Source organism: Hylobates moloch, unplaced genomic scaffold, assembly GCF_009828535.3.
Source record: "Hylobates moloch isolate HMO894 unplaced genomic scaffold, HMol_V3 SCAFFOLD_3, whole genome shotgun sequence".
Taxonomy (NCBI): domain Eukaryota; kingdom Metazoa; phylum Chordata; class Mammalia; order Primates; family Hylobatidae; genus Hylobates; species Hylobates moloch.
Window position 1 is genome coordinate 117,276,247 of NW_026652278.1, and position 20,888 is coordinate 117,297,134.

Below are 20,888 nucleotides of genomic sequence, written 5' to 3' on the forward strand. Positions count from 1 at the left end.
TTTCTTTCTTCATCTAGTTTGAGTAAGACTCAAGATTATGTAGGTCATCAGCCAATTGTGTAGATTTTTAAAAATTATTTATATACTTTTCATTAATTACTTTACCTAACATATAAGTGTTAGTATGCTATAGGAACTCTTGTAGGGCACTGTAGAACAAAGCCTGTGTAAAGGAATTACAATTTTATAAAACAAAATGTACATGTTGAACTTAATTTACATATCATTTGAAATGTGTTGGATCAAGATTTACATGTTTCAGAAGCACATGACTCTGTTTGTCTCTTGTTCCCTTTTATAAACAGAATTATACTAGTAATGGGCCAGGATACTCAAACTTTGCTTCGTGGTACCATACATGTTTTTGAAAATACTATTTAAGGTTCTAATATGCATTTGAAATTTATAGCTATTTACTTTTAGAATTCCTTCCATGTGCTTTTGTCTCTGTGGTTCATCAGGAGAGCAGAATATTTTTAACCAGCATTATTTCCACTGCAGTGCAGCTGAAACATGATATTTGTTTCTTGTTTTGTTGCTGTTATGGCATATTCTGAATATTAAGTAAATAGACTTTTCAGAAGACCTAATTAAATCATTACTCGTGGCCAGATATTTTCAGACATTCACTAATATTATGAATTCACCACATCAGCTGATTTTGAATATGAAAAAGATTTTTTTTATCAACACAGCCTGATGTGTTTACCTCTTTTCAGAAAAATTATTACAACTTTAGGAATATTATTATTTATTACAGCCCATTTGTAGACAGGGCATTTCTAAATATCAAACCATTTTTGTAATAGCATTAAATAGGTTTTTGTTTCTTTTCTTTACCTGAATTTCCAAGTACTTACTATTTTCATGGGTCAGAATTGAATGTAGCTACTTCCATACCTCACCCACTTTACTAAAATAATGGAATTCCTAGTGAAACAGAACAAATGTACAGAGTGTGGTCAGATTAGAAGTCTCACATGCTTATTGAATGTTTTTGTTAAACCATAAAATTACAATAAATATGTTAGATATTCAATGTACACCTGAATATACAAGGTAAATGTGGGTAATGTCTTAGACTCAGCTGTTCCATTATTAAATTTAAACGTGCTTTGAGGCATTCGTTTTACTAAATGTTAAGACTGGCCTGAAGAATGTAGTACAAACTAACACTAAATATAGCGGGAATATTTTTGCTTTAGACTGTTAGAAATCATCTCCTTATATGTTTGACCATGAAGGAAAAAATGTATGTAAGTTATGATGGAAAAGATGTATGGAAACTGTGGATGCCGTAATCCCCCACTATGTCAGCTTTACATGCCTATACACTCCAAACTTACCTTCTTCCTAATATTCTCCTTGAGAGCTCTGTGTCTTTATATTTTAATAAATACACTCTTAGAGGTTAATTACAATAAATGGTTTATTTGTTTTAGGTAAGTATATTAAATTAAAGAGTAATTTTTGAAGTCAACATTTCTAGCACTACTTATACCTAGTGTCAAGGTCAATAATAATGTGTAATAGGAAATTCGATACTGTATTTTCCCATGGATATATAGAAACTCTAGTTACATTTTGATTTAAATTATTCATTTGCAGAAGTCTAAGTCATCAAATACATTTAAGCCATCATGTTTCTCTTATAAGAAAATAGTAAGAATAAGAATAAAATGACAACTATCATTTTCCTGTGCTTACTATTTGTCAAGGGTTGTTCTAGGTTTTTAAAATATATATTCACTAAATTAACCTCCAAAACAATCCTTTTTGGCAGGTAATATTATCATCCCAGTGTACAGATGAGGAAACATGGGCTTGGAGAGGTTAAGTATGTGGTCCAATGCCACATGACTAACACATGGAGCACAAATTCAACCCCAAAAGTATGGCCCCAGACCATCATATCTCAATCAGCACAGGGTATATTAAACTCAGTATTTTGATTATAATATACAGAATTAAGAAATATCCCTCTTCTTTCTTCCTCTGCCGATCCTTGCTTCTCTTCTTTCTTCTCATTCCTTCACCATCCTTATTCAGTCCTTATATGAGTGTTCCTATCTCTTATCTATTCTAATTTAATTTCTGAACAACTCTTGTGGCTTCAACTGACACCCACATAAAATGACCTTCAGATATTTATCTTAAACCTCATTCCCAAATCTCTAATTGCCAGATAACCATTTCTATGAAGCTATTCTTTAGTCCCTAAATACACCGCAAATAAAATTTCACTTCCTATTTATCCTGCATCAAAGCAGGTCCTATTCTTGAAATTTCCTCAGTAAGAGTACTCTCTTAATTCCCAGCCGAAGTAACTTGAAATTTAAAAAGACTTTTTTTTTCTTTTTTGCTTTTACTTTGCACATGGGGTTGTTAAAAAAGTGAGAATATATATGGAAATGTTGAGCAAATGAGAGAGCTATTAGTATTATTTCTATTTTCAATAATCTGTCAAATTTCACTAATTTGTCCCATGTATTATAATAGTAAAATTTGTCCCGTGTATTGATTCAGAGTAAGTTCTGGAGCAAGACGGCCAGGATTCCAATCCCTTAATTTCTTTTAAAATGGGAATTCTAATAGTACTTACCTTGCTAGTTTGCCTTTAACAAATTAATTAGTGCCCTGGAATTGATGTGCTCAAGGTGGCGTTCAGCAGCTAGCAAACACTATGTATATTCTGTTTTTCTCTCTGCCATCTCTCCAGTTCAGAATTTTGAGGGTCACAGCTCAAAGACCTGAGAGTACATAGGAAATCACCCCCATTTTCATTTTACAGAACAGTTTCACCAACTTGGGGGAAATGAAGCCTCAGTCTCTTGGGCCCCAACTATATTCACACTCTGCCTTCTCTGGCCTCTCCCTTCACTAGTCTATACTGCAATGTCAATATCCTTAAAATATTGCTTCCAATTAAAACAATATTGGGGTTCCTTGGCTGTAGAATTGAGGCAAAGTTGTGTTATATTTGAGGTTCTCAAAAAATATACGGATACTCTAACATTTTAGCTTGACTTTCTTCTTTTGTTCTATATTAAAATTGTCCACTCTAACACACTGTTCAACAGTAAGTAAGCCAAGTCCATGAATAGTGAACAACTGTAAAATATTGTATTCATTTGATACGCTTTTATTTTTATTTTATTGTGATAAGAACATTAATGTGAGATCCGCCCTTTTGAAAGATTTCTAAATGTACAATACAGTATTGTTAACTATAGGCACAATGTTGTACCGTAGATCTAGAATTTATTCCTCTTGCATAAGTGAAGATGTATACCCATGGCTTATAAGCTCCTGATTTCTCCCTACTGTCTGCCCTGGAAAACCACCATTCTACTCCCTGCTTCTATGTGTTTGACCATTTTGGATACTTCATATATATACCTATCAAGCAGTATTTGTCCTTCTGTGACTATCTAGTATAACATCCTTAAGGCTCATCCATGTAGTCACATATGGCAGGATTTCCTTTTGTTTTTGAGCCGAATAATATTCCTTTGTATGTATATACAGGTTGAATATTTCTTATCCGAAATACTTGGGACCAGAAGTGTCTCAAATTCCTTTTTTTTTTTTAATTTTGGAAGTTGCATTATACATGCTGATTTAGCATCCCTAATCTGAAATGTCAAAATCTGAAATGTTCCAATAAGCATTTCCTTTGAACATCGTATTGGAAATGTTTGGATTTTGGGGCATTTGGATTTTGGATTTGTTTTGATTAGGGATGCTAAACCTATATCACCTTTTTTTATCTATTCATTTGTTAATGGCTATTTAGTTTGTTTCCAAATCATGACCATTGTGAAAAAAGGATTGCTGGATCATAAGGTGATTCTATTTGTTATTTTTTTTGAGGACCTCCATACTGTTTTCCACACCAGCTGCATCATTTTGCATTCCCACCAATAGTGTACAAGGGTTCCAATTTCTCCACTTCTTCACCAACACTTATTTTGGTTTATTTGTTATGATAGCCATGCCAACAGGTATGAGGTGATTTCTCATTGTGGCTTTGATTTGCATTTCCCTGATGATTAGTAACACTGAGTATTTTTTATATACTTATTGGCCTTTTTTTTTGAGACAAGAATCTTGCTCTGTTACCTAGGCTAGAGTACAGTGGTGCGATCTTGGCTCACTGCAAGCTCTGCCTCCCGAGTTCATGCCCTTCTCCTGCATCAGCCTCCTGAGTAGCTGGGACTAGAGGCGCCTGCCACCACGCCCAGCTAATTTTTTGAATTTTTTTTTAGTAGAGATGGGGTTTCACCATGTTGGCCAGGATGTTCTCGATCTCCTGACCTTGTGATCCGCCCACCTTGGCCTCCCAAAATGCTGGGATTACAGGCGTGAGCCACCACGCCTGCCACTTGTTGGCCATTTTTATGTATTCTTTTAAACATCTATATAAGACCTTAACCAATTTTTTATTGGATTACCAAACTTACAGCTATTATGTTGTAGGACTTATTTATATATTTTGAAAATTAATCTTCTATCAGATATAGAGTTCGCAAATATTTTCTCACATCCAATAGATTGCCTTTTCATTTTCTTCACTGTTTACTGTAGAGAAACTTTAGTTTGATATACTTTCACTTGTCTGCTTTTGCTTATGTTGCTTGTTTTGGGAGTCATATACATGAAATAATTGCCCAGGCTGTCTTTTAGGAATTTTCTTCTAGGAGTTCTATAGTTTCAGGTCTTAATTTTAAGTCTTTAATCCATTTTAAATTGATATTTGTGTATAATGTATATTTGCATTCTTTTGCATATGGATATCCAGTTTTCCCAACACCACTTGTTGAAGTGACTATCCTTTCCCCATTATATATCCTTGGCACTCTTATGGAATATCAATTGACTATCATGCATGGATTTATTTATAGGCTTTCTGGTCTGTTCAGTTTGTCTATATGTGTGTCTTTATGCCAGCACCATACTTTATTCATTACTGTAACTTTGTAGTATATTTTAAAATCACAAAGTACAATACCTCTAACTTTGTTTATCTTTCTCAAGATTGTTTTGGCTATTTAGGCTCCTTTGTGATTTCATATGAATTTTGGAATTGCTTTACCTCTTTCTATAAAAAATGCTGTTAGGATTTTGATATAAATTGTATTGAATTTGTAAATTGCATAGATAACATGAACATTTTAACAATATTAAGTCTTCCAATGCATGAACTTGGGATGTCTTTCCATTTGTTTGTATCTTTGTTGATTTCTTCCAGCAATGTTTTGTAATTTGGGACATACAAAGCTTTTACCGCCTTGGTTAAGTTTATCTCTCATTACCTGTTTAAGTCTTATAATATCATATGAACTTAAAGCCCAAAAGCCTTCCTTTGTCAAATATGTGTTCAAAAGAAAATATAAGGAGCAATGCTTTTCTACTCCCAATAGCTCAGATGCTTGGTCTCTTTTTTTTAGGGTGCAAATGCTCTTGTCACATACACTATCATTAGTGGAGCTGATGATAGTTTTCGCATTGACCCAGAATCCGGAGATCTGATAGCAACCAGGCGGTTGGACAGGGAACGCCGTTCCAAATATTCGTTGCTAGTTCGTGCTGATGATGGTCTTCAGTCCTCGGATATGAGAATTAATATCACTGTCAGTGATGTGAATGACCATACACCCAAGTTTTCCAGACCCGTGTACTCTTTTGACATTCCTGAGGACACAATCCCTGGTAGGTGATGGGTCTCTTATGTGTATTTTGCAAGAATCGCTTTTGAACCAAAATTACATACTATGTTTTGGCTGCTCTTAATCAATGATCAGTTTTTAATCATATACTACTAGTTATAAAATCTATATGCTGGATTGTTGGATTTTTTTCATTAATGATCTTTGGTAAAATTCTCAAGCAAATGGCTAAATTTTTTAGGATGAATGAGGTTAGCCATTTATATGTCTGAAAGTATTTGTGACATGGGTTATTAATTTTCTGTCAACCACACTTTTGGTACTCTTTCTGCTTTAAAAATGTCTAATGTGATTTTGGGGCTATGTATAAAAAGAAAGGCAAAAAAAAATACATGAAAAACTGTGAATATTGATTCTAGCGCTCACTAGCTGTGTGACCAACAGCAAGTTAATTCATTTCTCTTAGTTTCAACTCTATCCTGTAAATGGAAACAGCAATTCCTGTTAGAGTTAAGGTAAAGGATAATTTAGAAAGTACATTGAGTTTGCTAACACAGGGCTTGGGTATTAGCAAATGCCCATTAAGTGTTATGAGAAACTGAATCTTTAATTATAATCTTGCTTCTTTGAACATATTATATTGTGATTTTTTTAGTCTGAGTACTCAATATCCATGTTTCTGGTGTGTGTGTGTATGCTTCATTCCCATTATTGGAAATTTTTATGTAAAATTAAAATTTTATTCTGAATTACATTTGGAATGATTATTCATGATAAACCATACATTTTAGAAACTCCATTTGGCAAAGGAGTTAAACATCTACAGGGGACGCCTTCTACCTGCAGTTTTTTTCTTCACTCCTCAAGATACCTTGTGCAAGTCCTTTATGGAAATCCCATCACACTTATTTCTTGACTTAGTTATTGCAATGACCACATAAGTTCTAGAGTAGTATCACCAGGGCATAAGTCTATATATTTTTTGGAATCCTCAGTTCCTGACACTAGCAATATGCTACCTTAAATGTTGGTTGAATTCATCAATATATTTATGGATAGGTACTGCTAGATGGAAACACAACATCAGATGTATTATTAATTCCTCAGGAAATTTATGCTGAAACCTGAGGTCCACTGGATATCTGATATGTCACATACTGTATTCAAATAGGGAAATGGTAATATCGAAATCTGCAGAATGTTATGTTCACTGTATTTTCATAGCAGTTCTCAGTTAAGATATTTTACTGTACAAATACATTTTTTGGTCTCTTTCTATATATTCTCTTAGTAATACTTCTTGCTTCCTTGATTTTATACTATTGCTTTATTCTTTTGATAGGTTCTTTGGTAGCAGCCATTTTAGCCACGGATGATGACTCTGGTGTGAATGGAGAAATTACATATATTGTGAATGAAGATGATGAAGATGGCATCTTTTTCCTGAATCCCATTACTGGGGTCTTTAATTTGACTCGATTATTAGATTATGAAGTACAGCAGTATTATATCCTCACTGTTCGAGCAGAAGACGGTGGGGGACAGTTTACTACCATCAGAGTTTATTTCAATATTCTAGATGTAAATGACAATCCACCTATTTTCAGCTTGAATTCATACAGCACATCTTTAATGGAGAATCTACCTGTAGAATCTACTGTTCTTGTGTTTAATGTTACTGATGCAGATGACGGTATGTATTTTATTTAATATGATTTTTAAAACATCTATAAACTGTCATCAGATTTATATTACATTTATTTATTGTGTTGAGCTGTCACAGAAATGCATTTTGTGAATATAGGTCCGAAGTTGAGGAATAGAATTATAATTGAACTATAGAGGATTTTAAAAATTGAGTACTTTATTGGTTAAATTCTTATTTATAACAGAAAACATACCTTATATTGTTTTATAAACCTTATCTTATTTTTCCCCCTAAATGTGGGGTCATGTTTCAATTTAGCAATGTAGAAGTCATAAGACCACTTTTTTTGAATAATTTTATTAGATAAATAAAAATATTAAATTTACATATGTTATTTTAACTTGAAAAGGATAGAATTTCAAAGCAAAATGAAACCAAAGACTTAAATAAAAATGCTCATGAATGCAAAAACTAAGTTTCATATTTTTGACTGACAAATAGCTAATAATTTTTTTTTTTTTTTTTTTTTGAGACAGAGTTTCACTCTTGTTGCCCAGGCTGGAGTGCAATGATGCAATCTCGGCTCACTGCAACCTCCACCTCCCAGGTTCAAGCAATTCTCCTGCCTCAGCCTCCCGAGTAGCTAGGATTACAGGCATGCACCACCACGCCCAGCTAATTTTGCATTTTTAGTAGAGACAGGGTTTCTCCATGTTGGTCAGGCTAATCTCGAACTCCTGACCTCAGGTGACCCGCCTGCCTTGGCCTCCCAAAGTACTGGGATTGCAGGCATGAGCCACTGCACCCAGCCCAGCTAATAATATTTTAACTAGGTTTCATTTTAGCTCGAACAGTCTCAGATCTGTTTAATTTATGTTAAATGATCAAGTTAAAATTTTGCATTAAATTTATACTTTACATGTGTTTGATTTGTATTTATTGCAAAAGCAATTGGCAAACTTTATTTTAATAGCTGATTCTTTTGGCCTTTCTTCTAACACCTGTTTTGTAAGTACACATATCATATAATATAGCATTAGAGAAAACATTGTATGGATTATCAATCTTAACTGAATTGTCTGGAAAATTAGTACGTGTTTTTCCCTTACGTGGGATGCAACTAAATTGTCTCACCAATATATAAAACAAGGGACAGTACTTTGAAGAGGAAATAGGTCTCTAGTGACAGGCATATCTATCTCAATTTAGAATTTCCTTATTCTTATGACTTGGATGATTTGTGAAATCTCAGAATACTATTTTAACATTCTATTCTATACTTAGTTTCCTTTTCATAGTGTCTATAAATGGCACTTGGAACGATATGACAAGCAAAAAGCACAGTATTTTATATATGTTTCAATAAGAAAAATGGGAAATACTTTCTTTAGAATTCATTGAGTAAGAGCATTTTGATGTTTCCTCCTCTAATTTAAGTGCAGTTAAAATTGGGCACAAAGATATATCTAAAATAGATACAGCCGTAATGCTAGTACTACTACTATTACTACTACTATTGCTAGTAACAATACTTTAATGTTAACGATGTTAATAATAATCTCAAGAACTGACATCTGTCAAGTGTTTTGTGTGTACCCAGTCCTGGCCTAAGAACATTGCACGCTCTATTTCATGTACCTGATCCCAGGTCTGTGGATTGGCTCCAATTAGATATCTGTATATAATTGAGGTTAATCCCTATTTTGGAGATTGATTGCTCTGCTATAACTTTTAGTTAGTTTACCTATTCCGTAGATAAGAATATTTTCAAAGCTAATCATATATTCTTATTTGTCCTGTGCTGTGCTCAACTTTTCTACAGTGAAGAATTTTCCACCATGTTTCTTTGTGATTTATTAGTTATGTATTAGAGAGAGCCCATTGTTTCATAGAATTGTATGTTTCCTGGAATAAGTTTTATTTACCATCATAACTTAAAATATAGGGAAACTGAGAAGATACCAAAAAATTAAAAAGAAAAAAAAAGAACTTTGTTTGTCAAAAACCTGCTGGAATATTCCATGCACATGTAAGCACAGAAATACATTGACCATTGACTCTAAGTAAGTTTTTGTGATATTTTTCCTTTAATTGTATTGAGTAAAAGTTTCAAGCTATATTTATTCATTGTTTTAGTTTTGAATATGTTTATCAGTGTAATTTCCTGCACCTTGACATAAAATATACGACACAATTCCTATTCTTTCTGAATTTCAAGGACAGTGATAAGGCTGTACAAGGGTAAGCTTGTTTGTAAAAATTTCCAGCTCAGTTACACAAAAGGGTCTCAAGTATTTCACAGACAATATTAGTCAGACATTTTTAAAGAATAACAAATTAACAAATAAATCTCAATCTCTGATCAGAAGGTTCCAATGAGGTAATATTGTCATCTTTTTAGGTGAAGGAATTTTATATGAAAATAAATGTCACAATCTGTTATCTGTCTATGGATTCTGTCAGAGTTTAAAATTTAGCTTAAATGATGATTTCATAAAAATAAATCAGATGTTTTACTGTTTTCACAAGAAGGGTAATACCTCTGTTAGTATCAAGACTACTATGCATACGGTATTACATTAAGGAAAACTATTTAAATAGGAGCATCACGGAAATATTCTGGCTTTGATGGTTATTTTATTATCCTATAAATTATTTACACTTTAAATATTGAGAAGTCATATTAAAATATTTTGCTAATAATACAATTGGAATTTTTGCTGAATAAATGTAGCTATATAATATTGGTGTACAATACAGACCATTGAGTTTCATATATTCCAGTGACCTGATGACCTTGTCGAAACTGCTTTATAAAGATGGATGTTATTCAAAACACTTCTATGTGTTGCAGCTATGTGAAAAGTTGACAAATATTAGTTCTTTATAGAAATTAGAAGATAGCATTTATAGATTGTGAGTAAATATACATATTTTATAGCATGAAACTATACACCTATACTTTTAAAATATATTTTACTATTTATATATATTTTTATATATTTATAATATGTATTTTATGTGCTGTGCTTCTTAGAATGAAATTATTCATGAGACTGAAATACTATCTATAGATATGTACATATCTATATATAGGGTGTGTGTATGTGTATATATATATATGACAAAACCATAAAACCATATGTATGCAATAAAACTGCCAGGAAGAATCATGTAACTAAATGACGTGGAGAACATTGAACACAAATGGTTCACAGTGGGCTGTTTGAAGTTTAAAGATCTGGTGGGCCATTAAAGCCCACTAAATTTAAATTGCAACACTTATGGATAAGCTTAGAATTCGAAACAATGTAAAAATAATAATTTTAAAATAATGTGTTTACTGTCTCATGGTTCAGATATTTGTTGCAAAAATAGAAAAAAATGGTCTGAGCTTAGTATTTTTCAGTATACTTCAAATATTCAGGGAGAAATTTGAGTTTTGCTATGTCTGCATGTATTTTTTAGATGTAGTGTATATGGCCAAAGTCACTTTTTAGACTTTTCAGAAAAGAAAAGTTATTTTCTTTACAGTAAAGTAAATGCAGACGGATTCCATGACCTGTAATTGCAGCAATTAATTTTCAGTTCCTGAGATGAGAGCTACTTCTTGTATAATATGGCAATATTTTATGTAAAAATAGTTATATTTTTTATTTGTTTCATCAACAATAATAATCTTCAGTTTATTTTTAATGTTGTTACTTAATATATTTGTCATTATGTATTTGAATATAAAAGCAAATTTTTCTTTTATTATACTTTTAGTTAGCTTAAAATTTATTACTTCCCTTACCCATTCATCTACCAAACTTTTTGCCTTTATAAAAGAGGCTGTTCTGCTGTTTACAACAACGCTATGAAATTCTGGGATCATGTTCTCTTTTTGCCTCTGCAATTTAGATGTTTACTCAAAGAAGTAGCATACATGATGGACTAAGGATGATCAGATACTTGATTTAACTGCTCCCATTCCTGTTGATTTATGTAGAAATGTTAGGCCATGTAAAATGTCAGTATTTTTAACGTATTTTGATCTTAGATATGAAAGATTTTGTATGCTTCTCTAGAATTAAATTTTATATCTTTGCTTGTTGGTATTTATTTTCATTCATGTGTTTTCATAACTGCATTTCTCTATAATAGTCATGTCCCCAAAAGAATGGGGATTCAATATTTACTGATGAACTTTTTCACAGGAAATGCAGAAAATCTTCTTAAAAAGTAATTAAACGTAACTATATATGTAGACATTAATAGAAACACACGTATACACATAATTAAAAATAAATTGTACGTGTATATATAAAATACTCAAATATATATGTTATAATGTTTGAGTAAATATATATACACACACAATATAATGTATATACATATATTTATGTTGTAATGAAAGTCCTAAAAGCTTTATATATATATGTGAAGATAGTGGAAATTTTTATCCTCTAAAGCCTGTGGAATTTTAAGACAAGGGGTTGAAATAGGCTGTTAACCTTGTTCTAGTCAGATTCTACAATTCTGTTCCTTTCCTGTGGGTGAATTGACCTCTGACACCTATTAGCTTTATTTATTCATATTTTTCCTGATCTTCAGACTCCTAAGTATTCTGAACTTTATAACCTCTTCCTTGTTCACTTGTGAGTAGTCTTAAATAAACTATAAATATTAAAAGTCACAACTCATAATGAGGGGGAAAAATAAACTACCCTTTCAACAATTTACTCAATCATTGTTTATCCTAGAAATTTTTGTTAATAAATCATTGTCTGAAAGTTATATTCATAAATATTTTTCCCATGTTTCAAATTAGGCAAAGGATATTAGAGACAGTAAAGTCACAGAATAAGAGTAAGTGTGGCGTTTTTAAAAACATTGAGTTCTACATGGTAGAAAAAAATCTCATACTCAAGTTAAATTTGACTTCTTAAAGAACTTGATGAAGTTCAAAAAAAGGCAAAAGTTAACTGAAGTATTCATCGAATAGTGAGAAATAATTTTTTTTAAGAAAAGAGTAAAAGGGTGATTAAATTGTTCTAGACGACTTTTGCCAAAAGTAAACATCACTTCTCATAGATAGAATTCAGAAACCTGGATAGTTGAAATTAATGTTAGAAATATAGAAGCTAATTGTAGGTAATTCAGGGTAGTCAGTAGATATTTGCTAGTCCCAGAGTATACATCTTTATTAAAGATAGATTACCTGGATGTACAGTATGTTTTTATCATAATATCCTGTAATTTTTCCAATGTCATTAGAATAAGATATAAAAATGCACATGTTGTTATAGGCCAGAGAAGAAAACACCACTCTGAGGCAGAAACTGACTTCTTTCTGTTTTCACTGCTTGTTATTTACCTTTAGTTACTAAAACAGTAAGATGATGTATATGCTCCACATCATTTTTGTTATAAGAATCTCTGCAATCATTTTCTGAAGTGAGGATTTAGAAACAATTTTTAAACTAAAAATGACACATAATCCTAAGAAAAATCAACAGTATCTAAATACAGTCCAATAATAGCATGAGCATTTATATTTGGAAAGTTTTATGTATAATTTTACTGCTAACAATTTCTTTAAAAATACTTTTTAGAAACTTTAAATATGTTTAATAAAATCTGAAAGAGAAATATTGTCTCAAAGGTCATTACTTAGCTAGACAATAGGAATTAATAAGTATTTATTGATTTTGACACGAAATATAAAAGTACACTTACAGCATTCATGACTAATGCCATACATCAGAACATTTTATTACCCTTTCTTGAAAATTGGTGTCAGCCTCCCCAAATTACTAAAGTCACAAATGTTTGGCTAATAGTATAGCGTGTGGCACTGTTAGTGTTGGACCATCAGGAATTATGTGATAGAAACAAGGAAACATATAGAAAAATATCTGCTCTCTGGACTATTTTTCTCCTCTTTACTTTTGTAATTTAACATTTCAACACCCTAGTAAATAGCAATCAGTATATAGATCATTTGTTCACAGGATTTCCTAAAGTGTGTTTGGATGCACGGCATATCAAACTTGCCAAATTACTTGCCAAAAGTTTTGCTATGGCTTGTTCTGCAATCAGCATATGTTTAAGAAAATTTTTTCTTCCCTTTAATTTCAGGCGTCAACTCTCAATTGACTTATAGCATTGCTTCAGGTGATAGCCTTGGGCAGTTTACTGTTGACAAGAATGGTATACTCAAAGTCCTAAAAGCTTTGGATCGGGAAAGTCAGTCCTTCTACAACTTGGTTGTTCAAGTGCATGACCTGCCACAGATTCCAGCCTCCAGATTCACAAGCACTGCTCAAGTCTCCATTATTTTGTTGGATGTAAATGATAACCCACCGACATTTCTTTCCCCTAAATTGACATACATTCCAGAAAATACACCTATTGATACTGTTGTTTTCAAAGCTCAAGCAACTGACCCAGATAGTGGCCCAAACAGCTATATTGAGTACACTCTGCTGAACCCTTTGGGAAACAAGTTCAGTATTGGGACCATTGATGGTGAAGTGAGGCTCACTGGAGAACTGGACAGAGAAGACGTTTCTAATTATACTCTAACAGTGGTGGCTACAGACAAAGGTCAACCGTCTCTCTCTTCATCTACAGAGGTTGTAGTTATGGTACTTGACATCAATGATAACAACCCCATCTTTGCACAAGCTTTGTATAATGTGGAGATTAATGAAAACACACTTACTGGAACAGATATAATACAAGTGTTCGCAGCAGACGGAGATGAAGGCACAAATGGACAGGTTCGCTATGGCATTGTTAATGGTAATACCAATCAGGAATTTCGGATAGACTCTGTCACAGGTGCCATCACTGTTGCTAAACCTTTGGATAGAGAAAAGACCCCTACCTACCATTTAACTGTTCAGGCAACCGATCGAGGCAGCACACCCAGAACTGATACCTCCACGGTCAGCATTGTTCTACTGGATATTAATGACTTTGTTCCTATATTTGAGCTGTCTCCTTATTCTGTAAATGTCCCTGAGAATTTAGGGACACTACCCAGAACAATTCTTCAGGTCAGTATATTTAAATAAAGCAAGTGTTGTCTTAATTATATGACATCTATTTGAAAACCTCCGCTCTTCTACAGCATTTACGCTTCCCCTATTCTCTCCTCATTCTCATCCATAAATGCTCAATTGCAGATACAGCAAATTTTGAAAAGGAAAATTTATAAATATCATACCTAAGAACCTCTTAATTTCCTCATCGATGAAACTATTGTATTTTACTAGCTTTCTTTTGTGTATACTCATGTTGCACACATTTATGTATTTGTGTTTTTGAATTTTGTTCCATAAGGATAATATCTGCACATACTAAAAAACTAAAATGATGGAAATGTTGGAAAAATTTGTTACAAATATTGTTCTACTCTTTTCCTTCATATATTTAACTACCTAGGTGAAACTGCTCTTAAAAATTTTTATGAAGCCTTCCAAAAATGCTGTGCATTAGCTTTACACATATATTTACACAAATAGACTCAGGTGATACATACTATAGTGTGCCATTTTTATTTTTTACTTGAAAATCTAAAAATATATCTTTGGAATCTCTTAACATAGTTTTACCTCGTTTTTTTAATGGAGGCATTTTATTTCATGAGATGCATTATTTGCTTTACTCACATCGTGATATGTACTGTTCTACAGGTGGTGGCAAGAGATGATGATCAAGGATCTAACAGCAAACTCTCATATGTTCTGTTTGGTGGTAATGAAGACAATGCTTTTACTCTCTCAGCCAGTGGAGAACTTGGAGTAACACAGAGTCTGGATCGGGAAACAAAAGAGCACTTTGTCTTAATGATTACAGCTACAGATTCAGGTAAGTCCATTACATCCTTGTTCATTTGTAAATAATTTCTCGGCCAGGTGCGATGGCTCATGCCTGTATTTTGGGAGGCCGAGGCGGACGGATTACTTGAGGCCAGGAGTTCAAGACCAGCCTGACCAACATGGCGAAACCCCATCACTACTAAAAATACAAACATTAGCTGGACATGGTGGTGCGTGCCTGTAATCCCAGCTACTCAGAAGGCTGAGGCAGGAGAATCGCTTGAACCCAGGAGGCGGAGGTTGCAGTGAGCCGAGATCACACCACTGTTCTCCAGCCTGGGCAACAAGAACGAAACTCATCTCAAAATAAACAAATAAATTAAATAATAATAATTTCTTCATAATATGAGTATGAAGTATTTTCTGTTTGCCATTAAATGAAATACTTGTTCACTTTTACTAATGCTTGAAATTCTGATTGCCTCTATATTATTGATGGCACATCATTCACTTTATGACATTTATATATAAGTGGCAAGGGGTTAAGGTCATCGCCACCTAAGCCCTATTCCCATAAAACAGAATGAATTGTTGCCCTATAAGCCGATTGAGTACCTCTGGATGTGACCTTACACTCTACTTCGTGAGCTAGGGGCATTTAAAGTACTTATCTTTGGAAACATGTAGATGGTTCCAACCACTTCTTCTCTTCGATAGACATGGGTGAGTGAGTCTGTTAGGAGGAGCTTTCACTAGAAGGTGGGTCAGTATTCAGTGAAGCATTGGTCTAAATGTGCAGGCTGCTCAGAACCAAGTCCCGGTTCCAGAGAGCCAAACTATAAGTTCCTGATGCCATCAGCCTTGAAAATCAGGGTCAGGGGGAAACCGGGACTTGGAATTATTAGTATAAAGATAAATAACGTAAGTCTAACCCTAATTTCTATTAAATAAGAAATATGCAGATCAGATGTGTGAAGGTTCTGCCCAATAGAATTATGGAGGATCCTAAGTTATGGAGGGTGAGCAATCAGATTACCAGTAACATTATGATATGTGGAAGCCTGTCACTCAAAGCTTTAAAAATGATGCTGAAGACCATGATGGGAGGCACAAATGAGTTTCAGTGACATTAGTATCCTAAGTCATGGTGTTTTGACAGCTCTAAAAATGAAAGCATTAATTAAACCTTGTTTCAAAGCACAGCTCTCTATGGGCACTGTTTTTTGAATTGCTCTGAAATAGACTGGCATTTCTGAGGCCACTGGTGGATAAATACTCAATTAGATGTCTGAAGTTCACTTTTATGAGTGATACAGAAAACAGAAGTTGTGAGGAAAGTTGAACTGGGTGATCTTGAAATTAATTCCATTGGATACTCTTGATATGAATAACCACTTTTTCAGGAGAATGTGAGTTTTAGACATCCGATTTTAGAATCTACAGTTTAATCTTATTTTCCAAGAATGAGATCTCTGACAGAGGACTCAAATTACATATTCACTGTTTTCATTCGAACGTCAAACTTGTAGATAACATGAGAAATTTCAGAAAAATATGGCAGCTATTAGATCCCAGATGCGATGTTTTTCTCAAATCTGTAGTGTTCTAAGAGCCTGGAAAATATCAAAGTGTTTCAAAAAAAAGTTTGAGAGTTTAATTCTTTATCTCACAAATCACCTTTCCTTTGCATTTTTTTTTGAATTATTACCTTAGCCCAGAGATAGGTCAACTTCATCAATATGGCACAGATTGCAGTGGCAGTTTTTAATCATGCAAACCACTAAATGTTTCAGTGTGGGAGGGAGAAAACATTACCATTTAAAGTATCATCGTATTTTTATTTACTGACTGCATGGTTACAGAGTAGCACATTTGGAAACTCTAACTACTCCTGTCTACTAATCCAATAAGCTACAACCACACTATCATATGTGCGTGGTGCTAAAAGTTACATTACTATATTACAAAACCTGAAGAGAGTGTAATAATTATATCTCATTTTTCCTGTAGATAATTAAATTGCTAAACAGACTACAATTCCATTACTGATGATATGTTGCTTAGCCATAACAGAAAGTATGGATATTTGGCCTTCATTATGCATTACTTATAGTTGTTTCTTCTAGAAATATTTACTGTACCAAGTAGAAACTCATAGGAGGCTAACACATCCATCTGGTATAGTAATGCAGGTACTACTACATGGTTTAAAGGAGAATTTGCTCAAAAGCAGTTATGTCCTTCATATGAGTTAGGCGTTCAACTCCTAAGTAGCCTTTCTTACAAGAGTTTGCCTTACCATTTTCTCATATGTGCAATAAATAAAATAATGTTTTAAATGGAGCAAGTAGCAGGAAATTATCAGGGAAACTAGAAGAGTATACTTTAAAAAATGAATTCAGATAATTAATTTAGAAATGGAAGTATATCCTGTAGTTAAATACATAGACTTTATAGACAAACCCCAGTTCACATCCTACCTCTGAAATTCCCAGCTATATGACCTTCGACAACTTTCCTATTCCTTCATGTTTGTATCTATGATTGGAAATACTAATATCTATAAGAAAGTTTATTGATCAAATAGATAAAAAGAATTACTTATTTTAGCTATTAATGTCAGTCAGCATATTTGCTAGACATTTCAAGCTTAGTAAGGCCAAAGTAACACTTTTGACTCCTGTTCACCTCCTTACCTTAAACAAATTGCTCCGTAGACCATTTCACAATTGCTGAAGGCAAACCTTGTTATTATTCTTCATTCCTCTTCCTCTGTACACCATATCCAACAAATTCATTAACAAGAAGACTCAGCTTCAAAAATGTCCAAAAGTGTCCTGAATTTATCCACTCTTCTTTACCTCCAAAACTACCTCCTTAGTATAAGTTGGGGTAGTATGACAGCTTGCTAACTGCCTATCTTTTCTCCTTCATGGTGCATTATCCAACAGGCAACCCATGAACATTTAAATCTATAAATTAGATCATCGTACCCTATCTCTTGCATAGAGACCCTGCAATGATTTCTAAGAATAAAATGTAAATGTCTTTCCATTGACTACATGGGATTAAATAATCTCATCTCTGTCCATTTATCTGAACCCCTCCACCACCAACAGCTGCCACCTTTATTTTGAGCCAGAGTCATGCACTGGCCCCAGCTCACCCTTTGTCTCCTCTCAGTTCTGCATTTAGTGTCATCACATTATTAGATTGTAATTGGCCAACATGGAAGTATTTACACCATGGAAATCAGTAAATGCTTTGAATGTAGTTGGCCTGTTTCTTGAAAGCAGTTGCTAAACATTTACTGAATACTGCCAATGCCAGCCAATCAATCAGGCTTCCTTAAAAATGCCAACCTTTCTGCCATGTTGGTCTTTTGCACTTGTAGTTCTCTCTGCCTGGAATTTTCTACTCTACAGCCAGCTGTTTGGTTTGGTTTGGCGGGGGAGAAGGGCATTCATGTCATGGTTATTTTGTCATTATTTTAGATAAAATGTCAACTTCTCAGAGAGGACTTGTCTGACCAGCAATGTTATGTTTGCCCTTTCCCTCTCCCCAGTATCACTCTATCAACTTACCTCTTTGTGATTTCTTAACACAAATTCGTATCTAAAATTGTATTCTTCTACATAAAATATATGAGTATATAGAGTTTGTTTACCTTATCCTTCTCTATCGGATTTCCAGAGAAAGAAAACTTCCTAAGTCTTATTCAAAATGGGATTCTCAGAAACACTTAGAAAAGGACCTGCAACATAATAGGTGCTTAATAAATATTTGTTGAATGAGTAAGTTATATGTGTTGAATAATGATAGTTATCATTTGAAAGACAACCTATTATTTTAATATGCAACTGTTACTTATATTTATTTAACATACTCATATTTAGTTTATTGTTATATATTCATTGTTTGCAGATTTTTTTAAAGAAACTTCCAAAAGAAAAAAGTGCAAATCATTTTTAACTCATGGCTGAAATTCCTTTGCTACATTGGCTGTGGTCATTCAAATTGACCTCTCTTTTCAAAAGCAGCACTAGTGTTTAAGGCTTTGTGGTGTTTAGTGTGATGTGACAAATTGCAGTCATATGTAAGGACCCAGTGAAGCATTTTATGGCTTTAATTCAGTTTCAAGTGCTTAAAATACTGCTTGAGCTATATTCTCATGACTTTCCCCTGAACCTTCTGGCTCTGATTCAATTCTGTTATCTATTAGACATTTCTAGACAGGTCTTATTGCTACTCTGTGCTTTACTATCCACCTTTTCTTACTCTGGTTCATAAGATTTAATTCAAAACCTGCATGAGCAGAAACTACATGCTTCTGAATAGTTTTTGTTTGTTTGTTTGTTTTGGAGAGGGAGTCTCACTCTGTTGCCCAGGCTGGTGTGTAGTGGCATGATCTTGGCTCACTGCAACCTTCGCCTCCCGAGTTCAAACAATTCTCCTGCCTCAGCCTCCCAAGTAACTGGGACTACAGGCACATGCCTGGCTAATTTTTTTTTTGTATTTTAGTAGAGACGGGGTTTCGCCGTGTTGCCCAGGATGGTCTCGAACTCCTGAGCACAGACAATCCACCCACCTCGCCCTCCCAAAGTACTAGGCTTGAGCCACTGCGCCTGGCCTGAATAGTTTCACCATTCGACCATTCTTTTATACCTGGGCTTCCCAAAGCAAACAATTGTGAATCTTCCATATCTCCCAAATATCTAAGCACCTTCTAAGCACATGTGGCCATTGGTTTCACATAGCTTAAATATAAGAGCCCATCATTTCACAACAACTTAATATGAAAAATTTGCTTGTTTTAAATTATATTATGGAAATTTTGGTGTTCACATAAATTATTCCAACAGATATATATTTATGCAAGTAATTTGTCCAGACCTTTTAGAATTTTTTTAACTCAAGATGAGATTATGCCCTCTAAAATAACTTTAAATGCTGTGAGGCATTAATATCTGCCACCACTCTTTCAGGGAACTGAATTAATGTGCGAGAAAGCAGTAAAACAAACTGATATGACAGTTTGGGGATGCTACAGTTATACTCAGTGTATATTTTGGAGGAGTTTTTAAAGAAAGCTACATATGAAAAAATTCTAAGTTAGAGAAATCTGACATTAAGTGATGATTTTTTTTTCGGCCAGGAGGTTTCTTGAAGATGAATCAGTCCACTTCCTTTATTTTCCAGATAAGAAAATTGAAGGCTGGGATAGATAAGTAGTGTGCTAGAACTTGTAGACCCAGGTAGTAGCAAAGTCAAGTATAATATTTAGAATTTCTGCCTTTCAACTAAATTCTTGCTCATCCATATCATATTTATTAAATTTTTTTAAGGAAATCAGGATATTCCTTAAAATATATTGCTGACTCTCTCCATGAAATAAACTTATAAATATGCAATTTAAACAATATTTTCTTTTTATACTTTATTCCTTTCACTTTAGTAAATGAAACACTCAACTGCTATTTTTCTTTCCCCAAATAAATACATGTTTGAAAACATTTTTAAATGAAGCCAAATTAAGTGGAATCAGTAATGTCAATATTGGTATTTGGAAAATAAGCTTAAATTTAGACATTGTTTAAATTTAATTGTTAAATAGATATAAAGAATTTGTTAGGCTTTATGCCTAGAAGATGATAATATTGGTAATTATCACTGCCAATTATCATTTTGCATTAATTAAAATAAAACTATAATGCTAATTTAATGCACTTTATAAATGAGTTCTGATTACAGTTAGTGATA

At 33.5% G+C, this 20,888-nt stretch overlaps 1 protein-coding gene across 3 annotated transcripts in view; it reads left to right on the forward strand.

The window, feature by feature from the left end:
• Positions 1 to 20,888, forward strand: part of FAT4 (FAT atypical cadherin 4) — a 180,761-nt gene that overhangs the window by 86,413 nt on the left and 73,460 nt on the right. For all 3 annotated transcript variants that reach the window (XM_058436731.1, XM_058436732.1, XM_058436733.1), the window contains exons 4-7: positions 5,451 to 5,712; positions 7,012 to 7,362; positions 13,441 to 14,363; positions 15,003 to 15,177. In XM_058436731.1, the coding sequence (XP_058292714.1) occupies positions 5,451 to 5,712; positions 7,012 to 7,362; positions 13,441 to 14,363; positions 15,003 to 15,177 (1,711 nt within the window). The remainder of the gene's footprint in view (positions 1 to 5,450; positions 5,713 to 7,011; positions 7,363 to 13,440; positions 14,364 to 15,002; positions 15,178 to 20,888) is intronic.